The sequence below is a fragment of the Cavia porcellus genome, unplaced genomic scaffold (assembly GCF_034190915.1).
Source record: "Cavia porcellus strain 051 isolate PalLab524CR breed Dunkin Hartley unplaced genomic scaffold, mCavPor4.1 scaffold_7, whole genome shotgun sequence".
Lineage (NCBI taxonomy): Eukaryota > Metazoa > Chordata > Mammalia > Rodentia > Caviidae > Cavia > Cavia porcellus.
Window position 1 is genome coordinate 53,026,450 of NW_026947490.1, and position 23,929 is coordinate 53,050,378.

General features: G+C 42.4%; 1 protein-coding gene, 1 long non-coding RNA gene and 1 pseudogene across 3 annotated transcripts in view; 1 reads left to right on the top strand and 2 right to left on the bottom strand.

The window, feature by feature from the left end:
• Positions 1-1,572: 1,572 nt before the first annotated feature.
• Aldh9a1 (aldehyde dehydrogenase 9 family member A1) overlaps positions 1,573-23,929 on the bottom strand; it is a 41,143-nt gene continuing 18,786 nt past the window's right edge. For both annotated transcript variants that reach the window (XM_063253593.1, XM_003468664.5), the window contains exons 3-11: positions 21,712-21,841; positions 20,919-21,053; positions 18,776-18,972; positions 17,819-17,959; positions 9,191-9,379; positions 8,893-8,980; positions 6,356-6,497; positions 3,895-4,007; positions 1,573-2,331 (exon numbers count right to left, since the gene is read on the bottom strand). In XM_063253593.1, the coding sequence (XP_063109663.1) occupies positions 2,237-2,331; positions 3,895-4,007; positions 6,356-6,497; positions 8,893-8,980; positions 9,191-9,379; positions 17,819-17,959; positions 18,776-18,972; positions 20,919-21,053; positions 21,712-21,841 (1,230 nt within the window). In that variant the 3' untranslated portion in view covers positions 1,573-2,236. The remainder of the gene's footprint in view (positions 2,332-3,894; positions 4,008-6,355; positions 6,498-8,892; positions 8,981-9,190; positions 9,380-17,818; positions 17,960-18,775; positions 18,973-20,918; positions 21,054-21,711; positions 21,842-23,929) is intronic.
• LOC134476976 (uncharacterized) lies at positions 19,243-20,912 on the bottom strand. Its single transcript, XR_010048839.1, has 2 exons — positions 20,645-20,912; positions 19,243-20,553 (listed from the first exon to the last, which is right to left on the bottom strand). It is a non-coding gene; the product is annotated as an uncharacterized LOC134476976 (long non-coding RNA).
• Positions 22,177-22,354, top strand: LOC111756450 (small nucleolar RNA SNORA2/SNORA34 family; annotated as a pseudogene).

The window sequence follows — 23,929 nt, forward strand, 5'->3', positions numbered from 1 at the left end:
CTACTCAACATGAGGAAAAGGATTCTCTATTTGTTTTCCATCAGTACAAGGAAGTACCTGAGATCATTGAGAGAGAAAAGGTTTATTATGAGCATTAAATGAGATGGGATGTAGCAGTGGGGACTCTCTAAGTACTCAAATGTTGGCTCCCTCCCCTGGCTGCATAGGAACCATCGGAAACCTGTCTTCTTCTAGGTAGTTCCTGATATTTATGTTGCACAAGGCTCCTAGGATGCAGGGTGAGATACCGCTGAAGCCCCACTCGGTGTTACATGTGTCCTCTGTACCAGCAAACACCAGGAAAGGATGATTCCGCTGTTCCCAAGCTCTAAAACTATAGCATTTGCCCACCTTGATACATAATTAGATCCAGGTCCAGTAGCAACAGACATCATATATCTTTGACTACTACAGCAGTGATTTGTCTTAGTTACTTTTCCTGTTGCTAAGACACAATACCCGACACTCACAAGTTAAAAGAGGAAGGTTTATTTCAGTTCAGTTTGTAGAGGTTTCAGTCCACAGTTGGCTGGCTCAAAGGCAAGGTGGCATGGCAGAGGGGAATGACAGAGTAAAAACAGTCCGTAGCAGGGCAGACAGGAAGCTGCAGCAGCAAGCCGTGAAGCAGCAACAGCAAACCTTCCTTCCTTTCATCTCACCCAGGCTAGCACCTTTTGGTTGGTGTGATGGTTGATACATCATATCAACTTGAGAAGGTCACAAGTTTAAGTGATTTGAAAGGGGGACATTGTAACATCCTCAGCCTGTGCAAGAAGGCACACAGATGGTGTGAGTGCTACACCAACCGAGGGGAGTAGCTTGCACACAACAGAAGGCGGATGAGGAAGGACTGATTGCTGGTTCTTCAGAGGAGCTCCAGTCTTGCCTTCAGCTTGGATGTCGTCTCCTGGCACCTGGCGCACTGTGCCTCAGACTCTTCAGCCTTTGTTGTAGATTCTTCCATATTCCATCGCAGACCCACTGGCCTCCTGATACAGACTTGCGCAAGACACTGCAGTGACCTCCAGACCTTGGGATGGACCCTTCAGCCTCCTTGTGCAGACACCTCTGCACACTTCCTCATCTGACTCTGTGGCTGGCCAGCATAAGCCAATCTTGTTTCTCTAGTGAACCCTGACTGATACAGGTGGTGCTACCCAAACCCAGGGTGGGCCTTCCAGCTACCCACACCCAGAATGATGCCAAACCTATAAGTGGACTAATTTACTTACACCCTTACTCCACATTCACCCTCCCTTGATCCAGTCACCTCCCAAAAGCCCCATCTCTGACGGCATGAGGCGCTGGGATGACATCTAGATGTAAGCCATGGCACAGTTATTAATCGGTCCCCCAAAAGAAGGAAGAGGGCAGGGGAAGGAAGCGCCACTGCACAGCATCCAAGTCCCAGGGCTCTGACAGCTTTTCGGGGTGGCACTGTCTACCACACGGGGGAGAACAAAGACAGGCGCTGCAACTCCACGCACCCTCCGTGCTCATGGCAAGGAATCAGGCTTTTCACCTCTGCCCCCTCTAGTTTCAAAATGTGATGAGTTTCAAAACACACAAAAGGATTAATAATGTGACTTTATTTTAACTATACTACATTAGCATACAAATAATTTGTGCACTTATGTTTCTATTTGTACTCCCAATTTGTGCATTGAACAGGCATGAAGGACAGCAAGCTATAGTTCTAGGACCAGAGATACATTTTTTCCATCATAGCAGAATGGATTAAAGTGCCCCTGTCAATTATCTAATCCCTTCTCTATCCCAGTCATTAGCTTTCTCAAAGGAATAATAAGAGACACCCCCCCCCCAAAAAAAAAAAAGATGCCAGTGAGTAGAAATCATCTCTACTGATTCTGCCAGGAAACTGCAATGAAAGAAGTTCCTTAGCTAAAGAATTAACATTGCTGGTCAGCTGTGTGGAAGAAATATAATCCTGATTATGCTCTCTACCTGTAAAACCCTACCTGTCTTCTGGAAATCTGTTGCTAACTTTTAAAGCTTACACAGAAATTTGCTGCCAGGAAAATCAAAACTGCCTTGATTCCTGTGTAAATAAGAGGCACTTACGCACATCGTCAGTTAGGGGAAAGGGGTTGAAAGATGAAGAACACCATTAAACCACTGTTTAAATCTGAATGACTGAAATCTGGACTGCAAGTGGTCCTCCTCCGTTATCCTGCCTTGGTCAAGAGAGCAAACTCTTCTTTTCCCACAGCCTGGCTTAAAACACAGACTCCACATCACCCATCTCCACGCATACGGTCTTCAACTGCGAGTAATACTCGATGGTCACACGGCCGTTCTCTCTGCCGAACCCTGAAAGGAAAGGAAGGGGTCAGGGAAGCCACTGCCACAACTGTCTGAAAAGTCACAATCTTCCTTAACGATGGGTACCACTTCCCAGGTGGGGGCAGGGGACCCAGAACCTCAACACTTGAGGACAAAGCCTGCATCCATGCCCTAGCTGTGGAGCTCTGGATGGGAAGTAGGACCCACTGATCTCTAGGGACCATGACATTTTAATACACAGGTATCATTTGGGTTTTTTGTTGTTGTAGTCATTGTTAGGATAATCTGTTACGTGTTAAGTCAGTCTCTGAAACTATCAACCTTCTGGCCTTGAAAGGAGATGCTAAATTAAAATTTCACTTTATGTCGTAAGTTCCCGAACCTTTCACACTAAACCTGCAAGTGACCTGCTGTTACAGCCTGTACCCTGGTGACCTTGTCCTATCTGATGCATACGGTCACTGTGATAACACGACAGTGTCCTCTGCTGGTCCTATCTTCTGCGCTGCCCCAGACTGAGGCAGGTCCCCAAAAGGACACCCATCTGTAGGTGCCATTCAAAAGAGAACATGCTCAAAGGTCTGGCCAAGACTTTGCTCTCCCTTGTTCCTTTCCAAGTCTCTGAGCACAGCGTGTTAGCAGGTCAGGGAAGGTACTGCATGGCAGATCTAGCTGTTCTTCTTCCTCATTCTATGTAGGCCTGGTCCCAAGGGAATCAAAACGTGGCCTGGGACACCCCACCCCCTACCCTGCCAAGTCTAAGTTGCAGATTCCAAGCAAACTGTCCCCATACTAAAGGTGAGAGCCAAATGCAAGGGCACCATGCTTCCCACTTGCATCTGTGCCCATGTGCGCGGCTCCTCTGAGCATCCCTTTCCTCTCCATGGAGATACCAGCAGGGCATGAGTAGGCAGTGCTGGGATAATGCTAAATAACCAATGGGGCTGTCAAATTAATGCCCCCATCTATCTCATCAGTGGCCAGCAGGGTTTATATATTTGCTGATGTGATGGCTGTAAAGATTTGCTACAGAGCCCAGGGGTTGGATTCTCACAATGACACTTCTAAAAGGTCACTCTATTTTGAATCTACGTGAAGAGCAGTACGGGAAACTAACGGGCAACAGACTTTGGAGGAAAGAGCTCCATTCCCGGTGCCTCCACCTGCTGACAGCCAGACTTACACATCTGTCACAGATGTGTAATCCTTCATGTGGCCATGAAGGATGGAAAATGCCCATAACTACCAACTAGGACAATGATGGCTACAACTGATAGTGATATACTAAATTAAGAGACTAATTTGGCCTAGCAGAGAAAACAAACTAATCTCTGCTACCCTGCTGATGGACAGCGCCTGAACTCCTGGAGCAGTGGCTTTATGACCATGATCATCACAGATTCTCCCCAATGAAGACGCTTCCTGAGACGTGCCTCAGCAGTTCACAGGCGCGCTCCATGTAAGAACCTTCTAGAGGTGCTGGCCTCGGTTCCCAGAGTCTCCAGTGCATCCTCAGAGGACGGGACTCTTAACACGCAGGCAGGTTTGGGGACACTGGTCTCTCCTGAAGTGACCCGGTCAGCTCCTTACCTGACTTCTTACAGCCCCCAAAGGGCAGCTCTACTGGGCTGACGTTGTAGTTGTTGATGTAACAGGTTCCCGCCTGCAGCTCGGCCGCCACGCGGTGAGCACGCTGGACATCCCTACCAAGGGAAGCACGCCGGTTACTACTACTTTCCAAGAAAAGTCAGGGTCTACTTTTAAGGGTTCCAAAGCTTGCCAAATGTTTGTTTCTTTAAAATGTTTTAAAATTTTTTATCATTGAGGCAAAATAGGCACAGATTTTAAGATTTATAGTATCATCCAAATGGGAGCTATAAAATAAATATTAACAAGGGTGTAGAAACCAGTGAGGAAAACAGTCTTTTCAACAAATAGGCTGAGAACTAATACATGCAAAAGGTTAAAGATGAATCCCTTTTCTATTACACAATATACAAAAATTCATTCATGTGGATCACAGATCTAGAATGTCAGAGCAAAGACTACAGAAACTCTGGGAGGAAAACACAGGAAAAAAATGTCCTTATGTCCTTGGGTTAGACAAAGCCTCCTTGGCTGTGACATCAGAAGCAACGTATCGGGGCTGGAGGTTTAGCTCAGTGGCATAAGTGCCTGCCTTGCAAGCAGGCAGTCGTGAGTTCCATCCCCGGTACCGATAAAAAGGAAAAAAAGAGAGAGAGCAGAAGTAATGTACCACACACATACAAAGAATAATTGGCCTTTGTCAAATTTAACAATGTGTGTTACAAATAAGACAATCAAGAAAGTAAAAATAAGCCACGCATGGTAACAGTCTTCCTGAAACACCAGCACTCAGGAAGCTGAAGCAGGAGGATCACTGCAAGCTTGAGGCCAGCCTAGGATTCATACTGAGTGAAAGGCCAGTCTGAACTACAGAAAGAGAACCTGTCTGAAAAGAAAAAAAACTAAACTAAAAATAAACTAGATGTGGTGGCACACACCTGTGATCCTAGCAGTCAGCAGGCTGAGACAGGAGGATCACAAATCTGAGACTAGTTGAGGGTACAGTTCTAGGCCAGTCTAGATTATATATAGAAATCTTGTCTCAAAAAAAAAAAAAAAAAAAAGGAAGTCATAAATCACATTATATGACTCTATTCATGTAAAAAAAATTTATTTTTCAGAAGAGGCAAACCCATAGAAACGAGGAGAGCAAATGGAGAATGCCTATTTTGTTGCTGTTTTGAGACAAGGTCTCACTAGGTATTTCAGGCCTGCCTGGCCTAGAACTCACAGCAATTCTTCTGCCTCAGCCTCTTGAGTGCTGCACCACATGCATCACATCTGGCTGAAAATAACTGTTATCGGGCACATGGCTTCTTCTTAGGATGAAGCAATATACTGAAAATATTCCAAAATTAGATTGCAGTGCTAGTTGCACAATTTCCCTACTGAACTAAGTGAATTGTGTGGCATGTGCATTATCCCAGTATGGTTGTTAAAAAGAAAAGGTTAATAGCATGCTAAGGTTCCCTTCTGCTGTGACTGGATTTTGTACTGAGGTGGCAAAGCAAAGCAAAAGCCCTGTGCCGTCTCCATCCACAAATGTAAAAGGCTGAGTCCCAATCTTTGCTTCAGCACTCCAAAGATAACTACTGTATCAGGCCTCAAGGGAGACTCGGGCTTCTCTTCTAGGTCTCGGACCACAAAGCCACAGAGCAGCTGACCTCTGGGTCACTAAACACAGTGCAAAGCAGCCTTAGAAAGCTGCCAAAGACTTAAGCAAAGTTTATCTGTAACCAAGAAGTATGTGGGCATTTTCAAACAAAATTGGCTCCCAAATCATCTTTTGCCTTAAAATTTATGTATAAAGATTATTCTTATTTTTTTTTCTGTCTTTTTCGTTTTTATCAGTACCAGGGATTGAACTCATGAAGATTATTCTTATTACTTAGCATCGTTAAAACTGAAACATCCTAAATTCCAGTGAGAAACTACTCAAATGCCCCTAAAAACCATGCTTTTTGAAGAGGACTGTCCAGTATCTTTTTTTTTTTTTTCCTTCGAGACAGGGTCTCACTGTGTAGTTCAGGCTGGCCATGAACTCATTATGTTGCCCAGGCTGGCCTCGAAGTTGTGGTGATCTTCCTGCCTCTGCTCTGGATTACAGGTGTGAGCCACCACACCTGACTCCAGTATTTATACACTTACATGAGGGAATTGCTTTCAATACACACCTAGTCCAGTGCTTAACATAAATCACAGCCTTAAACGTTTACTCAGTGAACATATAGAGAACAGAATTTTCACCAGCAGTATTTAGAGGTCAATCCTAACTTGACCAGGGTCCTCTGGACATTTAGGGTAAACTACAAAGTGCTACTCTGGCATCCTCTGACTTCACCTGAAGCAAACACAGAACACGGATGATCCTAAGTGAGAGCAAGCTCCAGGGAGGAGTCAGACCCTCCAGGCAGCCACTGTGGCCCCATCCCCAAAGCTGCCTCAAGTGAACTCCTCCACATACCTGGTGAAGACGCCAGCCGCAAGTCCAAACATGGTATCGTTGGCTCGTTCTAGAACCTCGGCTTCCGTGTCAAATGGTAAAATAGACATGACCGGTCCAAAGATCTCTTCCTTCACACAGGTCATGTCATCTCTGCAATTAGCTACAAACATTTAGTATAAAATCCAAAGTCAGTGAAATCTCTGAAGCTTAAAAATTACTTTATTCCCAGTGAACAATAAAATGCATAACTAGAAAAAATTTAGTATGATGTTGCCGGTGTGGATATAAACTGAACATCTTTTCTGTGTGGTGACTTCACAATAGGCATTAAGCCAGCATAGAGTTTGTATAACTCTAAATCCACCTCTCAGAGCAAGGGATATAGCTCAGTGGCAGTGTCTTCATGGCAAGTTCGAGGTCATGAGTTCGATCCCTGGTGCCAACAGATAACTAACTAACTAAATCCACCTTTCTGAATCTATCATAATCAAATAGCTAATGAGGTGACAAAGATTTCCTTTCAAGGATGGTCAGCACAACCTTACTTAAAATAGTAAAAACAGGAGGCAATAAACTATACAGCCAAAGCATAAGAAACGATCACATGAATGATACACATCCTAATGGTAAACTTGCATGAAGCATTAAATGATACAAAACTGTATACAATCATGCCAACTTCGGTTAAAATGTTACATAATAATTGTTTTTATCCTTTTTCACATTTTCTTAGTGTGAGAGAAGAGGGCAGGGGAGGGGAGGACTTGGAAAGGGGAAGGAAGGGAGAAGGGAGAGGAGGAGGGCAGGAAGTGGAAGGGATAGGGAATTGTGCAAGTATTCACTTTACATCAAAATATACTTAAGTTCCTTTTTTTTTTCCCCTTTTGGTATGGGGGATCGAACTCACAACCTTGTGCCTGCCAAGCAGGTGCTTACACCACTGAGCTAAATCCCTGGCACAAAAATATACTTAAATTCCCTTAAGTGGCTAATTCCTGAGATGATTTAATTCATAGTGGACACTTTAAAATATGCGTTACCAAAAAGCTCATATATTCTTATATGAATATAAGAATATAAGTCCAATACTGAACCCCAATGAGTCTCAAAGACCCTCAATCTCGACACTGTGTGGATTGAAGTATGTTGTTTGCAAGGCTGTGTCATACGTAAACAATGTGGGCCCAGAAAAAGAGCTGGAGCACCCTACTATAAACACCAGCTCTTTCTTAGCCAAAGACTAAAAACCACTACACTTCCTGAGCTATGAAGCCAACAACTCTAAAATCTCTTAGGAGATTTGTCAGATGCTATTCTTCATATAGACGCTGGTCACCTGTGGGTCACAATATGCTTTGGAGACATCAGAATTATCTTGAAAAGCAGATTGGGAAATATTTAGTCTGTGTTTAAAGATGGTTTACCATATTTTAATTCTTTGCAACTAATCATCTACATATAATTGCGAAGAAAACCACTAGCCAAGAATTTACTTGGAATAATTCGTTACCCAATACTCCTAGAAGATATGTTATCACCCTACACAGATTGATAACACAGGACATCCCTGGGAGCAGTAAGAAGTCTATGCTGGAGCATTAAAAGTGATAAGGTATAGAGACAGAGCAGCTGCTGGACATGGCTGTACACATCTGTAATCCTAGCACTTCGGAGGCTGAGACAGGAGGACTGCTATGAGTTCAAGGCTACATAGCAAGACAATAAAATAAAGGAGTAGCTGACATACAAAAACATTTCTCAAACCAGGAGATTTTTAAGACTCCTGAAAGAAGATGCTACAAATTATGAAACTGCCTAATTTTTAAAAAGACAAACATATTACTTAACGAACTGGCTTTATTATATTAATCTTTGATAGCTCAAATGAAAAACATCATTTTCTTTTTTTTATCTTTTTCGTTTTTATCGGTACCAGGGATCAAACTCACGACTGCCTGCTTGCAAGGGAGGCGCTTATGCCGCTCAGCTAAATACCCAGTCCCAAAAACATCATTTTCTTTATTGAGGAATTAAGTTCATTTCTTAAATTTTGATCAAATATGCATTTGCAGTCACACATGGTGGCTCACTCCTGTAATTCCAGTACTCTGACAGGCTGAAGCATAAGGGGCTCAAGTTTGAGCCCCGTGCGAGCAGTGTAACAACTTAGTGAACCAGTTTAAAAAAAAAATTTTTTTTAAAGACTGAAGATGTAGCACAGAGGCCCTGGGTTCAATCTCCAGTTTTGCAAGACAAAACAATAAACCTATATGCTTTTGTTTTTTTAATTTTTCACTTTCATTTCTTTTGTTCTCCCTGCTTCAGGCTTAGCAGATGTTGTCCCAGGTAATCTAAAACTTATGGCTTCTCTAAGGAAACAGTACCCAGAAGGCTTCAAAGTGGATGGGGTCTCTACTTTTTAACCCCAAGCAGTGGGAACACATGCTTTGCCAATCCTTGCTTTGTATTTTTAGAAAATACAAATTTGCTAAATATTCACTTCTAGCTACTCAGTATTTAATCCAAATCACTTCAAAGTAAACAAGAAAACATACTTAATACGCAAGGTCTCATGTAGTAGCCATCTTTTAATTTGGGGTCTTCAGGTACATACAGGTCTCCACCACACAACACTTTAGCACCCTGCCAAAGAGAGGAAAAAGAATGCACCTTTAGCATTAAACATACAACCCTTGCATTCCTGAAAGAGTACGTGTGTCCTGAGCAAACCAACAGACACAGCGGAAAGTGCTCGGGGACACTCCCAGCCAGTGCATAGCAACGCGGGAAAGGTCACAGGGCTGTACAACTGTGCAGCACTCCCCTGCCCCGCCAGCCTCCGCTCCTTCTCACCTGCTCCTTTGCTGACTTGACGAAGCCCAGGACCCGCTCCAGGTGAGGCCGGTTGATGAGGGGACCCATTCTTGTATCTTCCAGAAGGGGATCTCCAATTTTTATCTTCTGGGTCTGTTTCACCACTTCTTCGGTGAACTTATCAAGAATTTCCCTTTGCACAAACACTCTTGTGCCATTGCAGCAAACCTGAAGGCCATAAATATGCACAAGGGACAAAGAGTGAAAGGGAAAAAGAAAGGTAAGACAATAGCTTTACTCTTAAAACAGAGGCACGGCACATTTTTTAAAGGATACTTTCATTTCTAAAAATTGTCTGTGCTGAAGGGGGATGGTGGCACATACCCGTAATCCCAGCACTCTGGGAGGCTGAGGCAGGAGAATAGAAAGCTCAATCCCAGCCTGGGTAACTTAGTGACTTAGAGAGGATACTGCCTCCAAATAAAAAAATAAAAACTAGCTGGGGATGTGTGCAGTGTAGGGGCACTGGGTTCAATCCCTAGCACTGCAAAAATACTAAATAAAACTTGTACTTGTACCGAATTGGAAGGACTGTACATGTAATTTTGGAGATACCACCAGCAAGTACAAATCTGTGTTTTAAGATAAAAGTTAATTCTACTTTGTTTAAATTTTCTTAAGGCCAAAGTGGGTCTGCATGACCCAGGACCTCACCTATTCCTTCCTATCAGCTGCTCAAATTGCAGTGTAATTCAATAGAGGAAAAGGAATGGGAGGAGCTTTGGGAATAGGAACAGAAGAGAGCCAGGCATGGTGACACATGCCTGCGGTCTAAGCATTTGGGAGGCTGAGGAAAGAATCTCAAATTTGAGGCCAGCCTGGACAAAAGGTGAGACCTTGACTCAAAACAAAACAACAGACTTCCGGGAGAACATGGCAGATAGATAGCAGCAGCTATGGAGGCTCTCTGAGATATCCTACTTAGAATCCAGGAATGGGGTGTTGTGAGGAGTCCTAAGCAAGGGGAGATATACCCTGCCGACCCCGGAATGAACTAAGCTAGGAGAAACCAACTGGAAACGCAATCCCGGTGCTATAACAGGAACAGATAAAATCTCAGTGCAGAAGCTGGATCCCGCGCCATTGGAAGCCGCTATTTGAATTTCTGGCTGCCGCTGCTGCGTCCAAATCAGCACGGCAGGGAGAGAGACAAGTGAAAACTCTGAGAGTGGGAATCAGCAAAGGGAGTTGAGAATGGGACTGGCAGGGAGTCCTGCATCAACCTGCAGTGAATGATCGGAAGGGGGACCCTTCCATAGAGCAGGAAGCTTCAGCAAAGGACATACTGGGACTGGGCAGACTTGCCGCAACAGGATGCTGCAGTAACTTTAGTCACATATTCCCCTCTCAAGTGGGATTGGTGGGGAATGCCTGGCCTGGGTGATGCCACTGACTAAGACCCAGTAGGCCAGTCCAAACCAGGTCCCAGCACCTGGAGGTGCACCCTAGCAGTGAAGCCTTCGGTAGGTTGACCTGGAGGGGCAGGCCCAGCAGAGGCTGCCCAGGTCTGTGTCTCCCTAGTACACCGCAGTGGGTGGGAACACCTAGCCAGCGCAATTCAAACAAACTATAACAGACAAAGAGAAAAAAACTGGGCCTCCTATATTCACTTGTATGGAAGGAACAAAAAGTATGGGAAGAGGAAGCAACCAGAAAGGGTCCTCAGTCCCCAATCCTGAGAACACTGATCCAGGAAAGGTAAATGCAAAGGAGAATGAGGACAGAAAACATGCAATATCAGACACAGCACCAATAGACATAAAGGGATATCTCCGGATCCTCATAGACGAGTTCAAAAGAGAAGTATTTAACGAAATAAAGCAAGATATAAGTAGAATAGTTAGAGAAATGCTAAGCACCGCCCAACAAAAAACAGATGGTAGAATGGAAGAACAGAAAAAAAGGGGAGAATTGTTTGATGGAGAAAATAAGAGAAAACATAGAATATTGAAGCAGGTTCAAAGAGATTACCAGGAAACTAAAAACTCTATTGAAAGCTGGCATAACAGCTTGAAAGAAACTAAGGATAGATTATCTGACCTGGAGGACAGATTTGTAATGTGGGAGCATGAAATGAAAAACTTCTTAAAAATAACAAGGAAACAGCAATAATACAAAGGCTAGAAGATGATAAGAGGATCTATAACTTAAGAATTAAGAACATAAAAGAAGTAGGGACACAAACAAATGGACTACAAAAGCTATTCACAAGCTAATCCAAGAGAATTTCCCTAATTTAGCAAAAGGTAAAGATACTCAGATGTATGAGGCATACAGGATCCCAGCCACCTACAACCCAAATAGAACTACACCCAGGCATATAATAGTCAAAATTCCAGAAATCCAATATAAGAACAGAATATTAAAAGCCGAGACAAGAAACAGATCACTTACAAGGAAACACCCATCAGAATTACGGCAGACTTCTCGGCACAAAACATCAAATCATGAAGAGCATGGGGGGAAATAATTCAAGCTTTGAAAGGTAATAACCTCCAGCCAAGATTGATATATCCTGCACAACTGTCCCTAGAAATTGATGGAAAAACAAGGTGCTTCCAGGATAAAGAGGAACTAGGAGAATTTGCAACCACCAATTCAACTCTACAGAGAATACTGTAGGGTATTCTAAAAAAGGAAAATACCAAGATTCCAGAAACAGTGGCAGAGAGGCCACAATGAATGGAGCAGAAAGCGAAATGAAGAAGACAAACTGACAACAAACAACAGAAAAAGATCTCAACAGAAATGAGGCAGAGAAGATTGGATGGTAGGAACAGCTATTTTGGAGAAAACAAGACATTATAATAGCTAGTGCTGATTTAGTATCATCTTGTTTTGAAGTCCCATCAAGCTTTTATTCTTCTGTCTCCATCGGTCTTAACAGGTTGTATCTTACTGGATTTTATTATATATGTTAATATAAGCAAAAACTTTTATAGACAAGGAGATTATACAGAAACCACTGGTCATTTTCTGATAGTTGGTTCTAAATATCCTGTAATACTGTCATTCTCTTGAATGGTTTTATATTGTCTTGATATGTTTGGTGCCAGAGTATACGAAGTTATACTCAAAGATTTCAAGGAAAGAGACACTACGGTAACTACTTTTATGTCAGGATATCTTGTGGTGAAACACTGTTTTGCTTAAATGGTTATGCTTTGACCTGCGCTGTTTTGTTGTTATGCCCTCTTTTATCTCAATCTCCTTTTTTTAATTATTTACTTTTTTATTTTTATCTTTTTAATTAAGCGAGAAATAAATAAAAAATAGCAGGATACATTATAGTAACCTACTTTGATTTCCTATTAACTTGATTTGAAACCCTGTATTGCCCTCACCATCTTGTTTTGACTGATTTTCCCCTATTCTGCTTTGCTTGATAGTACCAAGTTCAAAAGTATAGGCAACAACTGTGAAAACAGTAAGATTCATTATGACGCCCATTCTGGTTGACTATTATCTTCTTTTAAAGTCCTGTAATGTCTCCAATGTTTTGGTTTTATTCTTTACTGTTTTGCTCAATTTTATTATAACTGATGATATAGGTTATTCTTTTTAAGATAGCAAGAGGCAGTATGGTAACTATTGTTGATCACCTTATATTTTGTTTTTACATTATGTATTATGTCCATCCTTTTGATTTGACTGACTCTGTTCTGTTATGTCACATTTGGTTTTACTCTCTTCAATAAAAAGTAATAAGAACTGTGGGAGTAATAAATGTGTAATTGTCATTGTAGAAAAGAAAGTGCTCTAAAGGATATAACTGCATATATATTTAAGTGTATAAGATAGATAACCAAATTACTGAGTTTTGTTGGATCATTGAACAGAACTGTTTGCAGTCTCACTGTTTGAAAGTCCATTTTATATGCTTTAATTTTGTAACCTGAACAACTATTTCTAAGATAACAATATGTAATCTATTAACTAGTGATTTCCTACTGTTTATTCTTTCTGAAATTCTGTATAACTTGTACCCTTTTTCTGTTTTTTTTCTTTTTCTCCTTAAATAAAATTTAAAAAAACAACAACAACAAGAAAACTAGGTGCTCTGGTCTTAGACCTGCTCTTTAAAACAAAGCATTTCAGTGAACATTTGGGTCTAAAATTACAAATAATTATTAGATGCCTCATAAAAATGAACACAACACTGCTCAAAGAAGCAATATTCCAAAAGTAACAAACAGAATAGAAAATTCTTCTTCCTTGAGTTTTTCTAGGTAACACATACAAATTTCATGCAAAAATTCAAAAGATTGCAATCTGTGGAATAAACTAATTAAAATGAAAAATGTTATATGTATTTTGCTTCTAAAAGAAGTAGTCAAAATATGTAAAAAAATCAACAGCCAAAATAATCACATAGACTTGTTTAAAACAAAGGACCTGAATAGATCTTTTTCCAAAAACACAACAATGACCAACAGGTAAGTAAAGATGCTCAACACCACTGCTCATTAGGGAAATGCCGATCCAAATCACACTGAGGTATTACCTCACACCTGTTATCAAAAATATATTTAAAAAATGTTTCAAGGATAAGGGAAAAAGGGAACCCTTGCACATTCTTAATGGCAATGTCAACTGGAATAGCCATTATGGAAAATAACCCCTCAAAAAGTAAAAGCAAGGCCAGGGAGATAGCTCAGTGGCATAAGCACCCACCTGGCAAGCACCAGGTCCTGAGTTCAATTCCCAGCACCTCCCCCAAAAAATTAAAAATAAAACTTGTATATCCTCCTAGCAATTCCACTACTTGGTATATATCCCAAAGGAATGAAATGAGTACTCTGAAGAGGTATCTGCCCTCCTGTGTTCTCTGCAGTGTTACTCACAACAGCTAACACATGAAATCCACAAGCTACATGTTCCTCAACAACTGAATGTAGAAAGAAACATTTGTAGATCAACCTGTAGAACACTACGTGAAGTGAAATAAGCCACACAATCTGACTTGCATGTGGAATCTAAAAAGTGGATTACACTTTTTAGCAGAGAATAGAATGCTGGTTATCAGAAGGGAAGTAGGAGAGAAGTAGGGAGATGTTGGTCAAGGAATACAAGATGTACTTACAGAGGATGAATAATTCTAAACATTCCATCCATAGCATGATGACCAGAGATAAGAATACTGGGTTAGGGCTGGGGATTTAGCTCAGTGGCATAAGCACTTGCCTTGCAAGCAGGCAGTTGTGAGTTTAATCCCTGGTACCGATAAAAAGGAAAAAGACCAAAAAAAAAAAATACTGGGTTGTATAATGAAAGTACACCTAATGATCATTTTTGAAAACTGTCACAAAATTCTACATGCCTTTATCACTTCTAGAAGGGTCTCTGAAAATATGTGTCAAACAATATGAAAATACATGTGTGTAAGGTCATTCATTCACTGCAACACCGCCAAATACTGTGAAAAACCTAACTGCCTCACAGGGAAAAGCTGCTGGAGCATGTGGTGATGAAAAAGAATAAAGACCTCTGTAAAATGACAGGGAGAGGTTTCCAGGATACAGTAAGTGAAACGAGCAAAGGGCAAGAGCGCCTCTAACACATTACCTGACGTGGAAGAAACAAAAGCAAACAAGAAATACAGAAGCACCTGATCATCTGTGCAAAACTAAGCCCAGAAAAGGAAAACCAGACACAAATTAGAGTGGTTACCAATGGGGATGATCAGGAATGTCACAGAAATATGGTTTTAAGTATGGAATTTTAAAAAAATTCCTATATTTAGAACCACATTATTATTTTGTCTAATCAGAACAAGTTTTGGTTGGAATGCCTAGGGTATGCCACAGACCCACCCCCACCCGCACGCTTTTATTTTTTAAGACAGGATTCCATTAAGGTGCCCAGGCTGGGCTCTAACTTGTGATCTTTCTCCCTAGCTTCCCAGAGTGCAGGGATTATAGGCATGCACCACCATACCCAGCTTAAAACAGATATTTAAGGGCTAGCAACTTAGCTCAGTGGTAGGAGCTAAGCACAAGTCGTGAGTTTGATCCCCGGTACCAAAACAAGAAAACAGACATTTAAAGTCTTCAAGGATAGGCAAAATAAACTCCAAATGAAATACTAGCAAAAACAATTAAGTCTGTTATTTTAAATGAGTATCATAATCATACTGAAAGCAAAATAAGCAAGGAGAAACAGAGTCAGGTAAGAGCTGAACACAGTACTTTGACTATCCTCTCAAGCTAAAGACAAAAAGAACTGTGAATTATTGTGAACTCTAACTAGAGTTTATTTTTCACAGTGGTATAGATTCACAATGCCTAGGCTACTATAAATGTATTCAAGAACAAGGAATTTTTTTGCTTTTGTTTTGGTTTTGTTTAGGTTTTTGAGACAGGGTCTCACTAAATAGTACAAGCTAGACTTGAACATGGTGATCCTCCTGCCTCAGCCTGACTGCTTCTTACTGCCAGAAAAGGAAATTACAAATATGGAAAAGTAGAAGGTCAACTGAAGTGTTAGGATAATATTCTAAAATTGGAAGTATCTGTTTGAACTTGTGGGTATTACTATCATGCATACACAGACACAGATGTATGTATACACACCTACAAGTATGTAGGTCCTCGCAGTCTCCACCAAGGGTCTGGGAGCACCAATACCTCCGCAGCCATGAACACACCCGCCACTCTGATCGTGGTTTCTACATGCTATGTGCCACTCAGGGAACCGGAGCGCCCAAGAGAAATGGCTGACTACAGGGAAAGAATAAAAACAGTCCAGTGAGCCGGGTATGGTGGCTCACGCCTATAATCCCAGCACTCAGGAACTGAGGCAGGAGGATCACTGCGAGTTCGAGACTAGCCTAGGCTACAAAGCGAGCTCAAGGCCAGCCTGAACTGCATAGAGAGATCCTGCCTCAAAAAGACAAAATTAAAAAGATGAGTCTGAAACACTACACCGTGCCAGACATTGAAGTGTCTGAAGAAAAAGTGTATCACCAGGGCACAGACAGGCCCCCATCAGCCAACTGTGCAATTATTTGCGCAACCATATAAACAATTATACTAATGAATTATAATCAACAGAATGAAATAAAAATACATAAATAAGGGAAGGAAAACAGAGGAGAAAGAAACATTCCTCCTGACACCAGAAAAGTGGACAGATAAATATACCAGGAACAATGGAGCAACCATAATAAAGTTATCATTTGGCCACAACCATAATAAAAACTTCCAGCAAGAATCATCAGCAGTTGATAAAACTCCTGAAGAGCAAGTTTGATGAGGAACAGAAGTCTCAAGTATCACTTATAGCTAGGCATGGTGGAACACGCCTGTAACTTCAGCACTAAGAAGCTGAGGCAGGATGCTTGCTGCAAGCTTGAAACCAGCCTGGGCTACACAGTGAGTTTAAGGTTAATCTGAACTACTTAAGCAATTACTGAGAGTCAACACCCTCAAAGGAGGACATAATAGCACATTTGGACTATTTTTTGCCAAAAATGCCTAACATGAAACATCTGATAGTCCTATAATGAGGAACATTCTATAAAGTAAATGGCCTGGGGCTGATTTAGCTCAGTGGCATAAGCACCTGCCTTGCACCTGCACGGTCATGAGTTCAATCCCCGGTACCAAAAAAAAAAAAAAAGTAAATGGCCTGTACACTTCAAAACTGCCAAGACCAGCTGGGCATGGTGACATATTCCTGTAATCCTAGCATGACTCAGAAGGCTGAGGCAAGAGGATCTTTGCAAGTTTGAGACCAGCCTGGGCTACAAAGTGAGCCGCGGCCAGCGTGAACCGCATAGCAAGACCCTGTCTCAAAAAGACCAAAAAAAAAAAAGCCAAGGTCATAAAAGATAATAACTGAAGAATTCTTGCTAGCTAAAGGAAAATAAAGACAGAAGGACTAATGCTAATTACCTGATTTGACCACTGCATGTTATAAATGTATACTAAGTTATTATACTATACTCCGTAAATATATACAATTTTTAAAAATAACTTTGAATGGAAAAAGAAAGGCAGACAACTAACTGCAATTCATCATCTTTGTGCCAGAAAAAAATTTTTTTTCTTTTACTAAAGAGATATGAATCAAACAAATGGTGAAATTTTAACAAAGGTGAAAGGTTGTGTAACAGCTCTGTAGCTGGGCATGATGGCATCTACCTGTAATCCCAGCACTCAGGAGGTTGAGGCAAGAGAATCACCATGAGTTCCAAGTCAGCCTGGGCTACAGAGAGTTTAGGGCTGGCCTGAACTACAAAGTGAGATTCTGTCTCAAACAAACAAACAAAAAAAAAAACAAAATAGAGCCCAACTGATGTTAGCTTACTGATTTCTGTAAGTGTTCTGTGCTACATTAAAAAATGCACCTGTTTTTAAGAACACCTCAAGTGGCTCAGAAGTACTTCACACGTGTGTGTATAGCCAGGTAGAGAGAAGGATACAGTGAAAGTGGTAACATTTTAATATTCAAAGGCTCTGGTTCAGGGGTACACAGGAATTCTCTGTACTATTTGGGAACTCTTCTATTAAGTCTGAAAGTACTTCAAAACAACACTGCAGAGCACACTGCTAGGCCAAGGGCTGATGACTCCTTCCGCCTCCCCCAAGGACGAGCCCACCATACCTGGCCTTGGGTGAGGAAGTTGGCCATCATCGCCCCCTTCACAGCATTCTCCATGTTACAGTCTGAGAAGATGATGAGTGGAGATTTGCCCCCAAGTTCCAAGGTAACAGGTTTGACTCCTTTCGCTGACAACTCCATGATCTGACAGAACAAATAGAAAGCATTCAGAGGAAGTCTGACACGGATAAATCACACACCACATCTGCTAAGCCTGACCCTACAAAGTTAGCCACAGCCGTGTATGACCTACTACGTTATGTTCATCAGTATACTTTGCCTTTCATCTATTTAAAATATTAAGAACCCATAGATGTGTACAGTACTTTAAAGCCTGAAGACAGCATTCATTTTAAAAGGGATGGAAAGGGCTGGGGATTTAGCTCAGGGCTTAGGCTCCTGCCTGGCAAGCACAAGGTCATGGGTTCCATCCCCGTACCAAGAGAAAAATAAATAAACAAACAAACGTGAACTGTGATGGTGAACCTTTCAGAGCTTTCGATGATACAAACAACCCACAGTGGGACACAGATTCACCATCGCTCATTTAAAAACATGTTGGTGTGATTGCCAGGAATTTTCTTCCGTGGCCCTTGTTTAGGGCTGACAGCTCAAATACAAATTCAGTCACAGCATGAATTGGAAATAACCTAAGAAAAATCCCCTTCCTTCAATTCATGAAGTCACCAAACAAAAGTGGCAGCTCAGGCCTCTGCCCTCAGATGTCCCCTCCCCAGGCAGAGGGCATGGCTACCACCTCAGCAGATCTAGCACAGACGCCCCACCCATGTTCCCTTTCCTCCCAATTTCCAGGACACTGTAGACCCCTATCATGCATCCTGCCTGCTCGTAAGCAGAGCCTCCAAATGGGAGGCTGCTTAGGAGGGCAGCCTGCTAAGTAGGGCAGCCTGTCCCGAGGCAGCTTGTAGCCGTGCTAACTAGTACTGGCTTCATCATCACCTTCATGCCGGTGGGCACACTTCCGGTGAAGGAGACTTTGGCCACATCAGGATGCTGACACAGAAACTGGCCAGTGGCCGCCCCACCTTGCACCACGTTGAAAAGCCCGGGAGGTGCCCCCGCTTGGGTGTAGATCTCAGCCAGGAGCACAGCAGAAACGGGCGTGAAGGGGGAGGGCTTGAAGACCATGGCGTTACCTGTGCAAAGCCAAGACAGCACCCACAAGACTTCACAGTGTGATCTTCTGAGGGCAGGACGAGGAAAACGCTGTCCGTGCCCCCGACCAAATCCTAGACTAAAGCATTAGTAGTAACAGATGCAGCCTGTCCCCCTCCCTCGGTTTCTCTCATTACACAGAACACCACACACCCGCACCTCAGGGCCTTTAGCATTTAACCACCTACTGGCCCAAATATTTAAAATCAAGATGATCAAAGCTTTGCATATTTTTTCATTAAGTTTTGTAATGTAACAGGAAAGACAAAAATGGTGATTTTATTTAACTTTTTCTTTTCAAATCTATTTTATTTTGAAGAGAAAAAAACAAAATTTCAAAACAATAATTAGGGGATGACAATGCACATACATCTGTGTAACGTATATATTATATATTGTGTGATATATTATATACATCTGAAACCATAGACATATATGGCTTCAGCTTCTCATACTAGTGAGACAATGATGTTTATACATGCATCTCTGATATATTTCACTTGTGAGTATGATCTCACGTTACATCCATTTTCCTTTAAAAACGACAATTTTACCAAATTTATCCAATACAGGAATTCACTGGTTGAAACGACACCTGCCCAAGTGACTCTTGGGACAGTCAGTATGTAAATAAGCGCACTGCCCAAGTGATGCTCAGAGTAAACTGTTAAGTGGTTCAGATCTAACATTTTCAACAGCAGAATCAAGCAGGTGTGGTCGGTTTCACTCATTCATGTATGCTTGTTTGTTTGGTTTTCTGAGACAAGATCGTACTTGAAGTTCAGGCTGGCCCTGAACTTACTATGTAGCCCAGGCTGGCCTCAAATTTGTGGCAATCTTCCTGCCCAGCCTCCCAAATGCTGAGATAACAGTCATGTGCCACCACACTTGATTTAAGTGTCATTTTGTAAAAGCTGAACCAGAAGACCAGAAAGGGCCATTTGGGGAGAGCACACAAAGCTAGGGACTCAATCCTGGACCTTCTTCCTCTCTCTTCAGGCCTCTACACAGCAAGGTTCTAAGACAGGAGCCTGCACTGGTGACCCAGGGAGTGCTTCCACTCGGTATCTAACAGCCATGCTTTTTCTAACATTAGCCTTCCTTCCCCTATGGAGTCTTTTCTTTAAACAGCACAAGAAAGCCATTTTTGTAGTTGAACAGCAAAAGCCATTCTCACAGAAGCCTTTATCACTTCCCTTGAATACCAGCAAAGAAGGGAATTTATCTTCTGCTTCCTAAATCAGGTCACACTCCCAAGTGCTACAAATGATTGCTCAGAAAGCACAAAATAAATTCAGTTTAGCAGGAAAAATTATTTGTCTCTTTTCTTTACTTTTCCTCTCTCTCTTCTTATTCTTTCTTTTCTTTCTTTCTTCAAAAATTAGAGCCAGAGGTGGTGATGGACGCATGTAACTCTAGCTTTCTGGGAGTGTGAGGCAAGAACATCACCAATCCGAGCCCAGCCCGGGCAATTTAGTGACTTGACAAGACCTTGTGTCAAAGAATTAAAAGAAGGCTGGGGTCAGAGTTCAGTGCAAAGGCCCTGGGTTCAATCCCTAGTACTGTAAAACAAAAACCAAAAAAATTAGAATTCCTGGCATTGTAAAATAAGTAAATACATAAATAAATTGGATAAATAAAACATAGTAATACCTAGAGATGTGTGTGTCATTAGTAAGTGTGGGGGATGGGCGGTGCCTCTGGAGAGGTGGCTGAAGCAGACAGGTCTCTCAGGCAGACTACAGGCAGCGGGTAGTAGATAGCCATGAGGTCAGGAGGACTAGGCATGGTAGGAATGGACCCATGTCCTCCAAGGTCGAAACAGCCCAGACCCCTCTGTCTTGAGGAGTAGGGTGATGGAAAGATGAGGGGCAGAGAACAGGGACCGAGTGCAGGGGAGTACCCAGTGGGTCTGGCTCCCTCTTACCGCAGGCCAGAGCCGGGGCTGACTTCCAGGTGGCGATCTGGAAGGGGTAGTTCCAGGCTCCGATCCCCACACACACCCCAAGGGGCTCCCTGCGGGTGTAACCAAAGGATCCACCGGGCAGCTGGACATGCTCACCTACAGGATAAACAGAGGAGGAAGAAAAGTGCACCAACCCTGGCACGGGTGCCCCACCCAGCTCACACTCCCAGCAGACCAGCGCCCAACTTGTCCCAAGACCCAGCTCCCAGAACCTTGGCCTTTTTCTCCCTCAGTTTCCCCACACACAAAACCCTACTTCTCCTTCAAACACATGCTGGTCCTCCTAACTCTAAAACTTTCCCGAGCCTCCACTAGGCAACAGTTCAGGTTTTTGTTGTTGTTGTTGTTATTTTTAAAGTGGAAATAAGGGGCAGTCTCTGCAAGAGGAGTAGAGTCTCCCACATCTGGCTCTCACAGCCCCACTGGGCCCTAGAAACCTTCCAATGTGATGTGTTGTAAACTTCGCAATTTTTTATAGAACTGTTTGCTAAACTGGTGAAGCTGGCAAATACCACAGGCTGGCTCTTGTGAAAGTGGTGTTTCAGCAACTTTACACCAGTCCAGGACGTCCCAGATCATTATCTCCAGCTCAGTCAGATAAGGAAACAGCCAGTAATTCCTGGATTACCCAAGGAGAAGGTGATGAGCACAGGACCTGAGACCAGGCTTATCTTATTTCCAAGTCTTTGCCCTTTGCCACCAGACTCTGCACTTCTGCCCTTTGCCAGCTGGCAGAAGGTCAGGCAAAGCTTACCAGCCATGGACCCGGCCAAGCCTGCGAAGTACTCCAGGCACTGCCAGGAAGTGTCAATGTCCCAGCGTGCCTCGAAGATGGACTTGCCATTGTTGATGGTCTCCATTGTGGCGATTTCATCCTTCCGCTCCTTTGGGTTAAAAAAAAAAAAAGACTACATTGATTACCTAGGGCCACGTGTCTTAATGTTAAGTACAATTCATTGTTTGGTTTTTTAAAAATAGAAATAGCTTGTACTGTGAATGAAAAGGAATGGCAGTGTTCCATACAGAAGAGAAATAAAAGCTTGCTGCTAAACAGCAGCTCTGTCCTTCCTTTCCCATTAATTAGATGATAAACATTTCAGACCACATTTGAAAGAGCACACTTTAAGAACTGAGTGTTACATGTATGTGTATAAAGATTTGAGCGTGCGTAGTAAGAAAGAATGGTGCTTAGGGAAGTTATATGTGAAAAGGAAAAGAATAGGCCCTGAATCAAGGCCGGCAGCTTCCTGACGCTGCTGGTTTCAAGCAGGAGCCTAAAGAGATGTCTTTCTATGGTCTGTTGGCCATTTCAGAACTTGGACAGTGACATGGCCAGTTCTGTTGGCCATTTCAGAACTTGGGCAGTGACATGGCCAGTTCATTAGAAAGAAACAGCTTGAAGCAACCCCCCCCCCCAGAACAGCTGTGAGCTTGGCAGGCTGTGGTGGCCAACAATGGGAGCCACCAGTGTTTACTGGGACCCAGGCCATGCTGGGACCGGGAGCACTGGGAAACCACACAACCCCTCCCCCACTGCCTGTTTTGTTTTGTTGAACTTCAGTATACATGAAAGTATGGACAATTATTTTGAAGAGAACGAGAGACTCTATGACCAGCCATGAGTGACTTCCCTATTGTCTTGTTTTGAAGACCTAGACGCCTTCCGCATTCTGTTCAGATCAGTTTTACACTATATTGTTGTGTATGAATTCTCTGTATGCGAAGACATGGACAACTATTTGGAAGAAAACAAGAGACAATATGATAGACAGTGAAGACCTCAGGTTGTCTAGCTTTGAAATTTATATCTCTTACATTGCTTTCTTATGTCCTATTTTGTTCTGTTTGGTTGTGTTTAATTTTACCCCCTTTAAAATAAAAAAAACGAAAAGAGTATCAGAGAAGGGGCTGGGGATTTAGCTCAGCGGCATAAGCGTCTGCCTTGCAAGCAGCCAGTCGTAAGTTCGATCCCTGGTACCGATAAAAATGAAAAAAAAAAGAAAAAAAAAAAAAGAGTATCAGAGAAGATAAATTCATTCTTAGATCTTATTTAGGGTCAATAAAAATTATTTCATAGTGAAGGAGCCACATCCTAAAGGGCATAATAGCCCAACATGCATGAGGAGAAAACAAAAGACAAAGTAAAATAACTATTAGCTTACAATGTCCACCACCTTTGATCTATCACATTAAAACTAATTTTTAACAATAGAGGAAAATCCTTGTCAGGAAAAGATTCTCCATAAATGCTGTCACACATTTGCATGGTTTAGGTTTTCTGGGCAAAGAACATTGATAAGCTGAGGAAGACTGAAAGCCGTGGAAGGCAGACATGGTGTTTCCCTGAAGATACACAGTAACGTGGAAGAGTAAAGTTTTTACTTCCTATCCCTGGGCACATCTGCTGACATTCCACTGTCCTAATCTTAGTGACCTTTCCCTCTCAACTTGAGATTTGCTTAATGAGTAACCACTCTCTCTCTCTCCAGAGACATGATGGGCAGATGTGACAGCAGCCCTATGTATGCTGAGTCTCAGGATTTTAGTCTTCTCCTGTAGTCCTTCTCTGTGGTCCCATTCCACGTAGTTTGCTGTAGTAAACCATTTTTCTTTCTGATCCCAAATGTGTGTGCGTGTGTGCACGCGTGCACACACTCTTTTTTTTTTTTTTTTTGGTACCAAGAGTTGAACTCAGGACCTCGCACTTGCCAGGCAGGCACCTATGCCCCTGAGCTATGTCCCTGGCCCCATATGTACACATACTCTTGCAAGTAAAGTAACACTCACAACCTTCATAGTTTCTGATTTAACAAGACTAAAAAAGTCACCATAATCCTACCTCTCAGAGATATCCCTGATTCACATTTTGGTATGTATTCTTGTGAATATTGATCATTTCCTGTAATGAACATCTACTACTTTGGGGGTTTTTTATTCCTTCATACTTTTTATCTTGGTTTATCAGGATATGA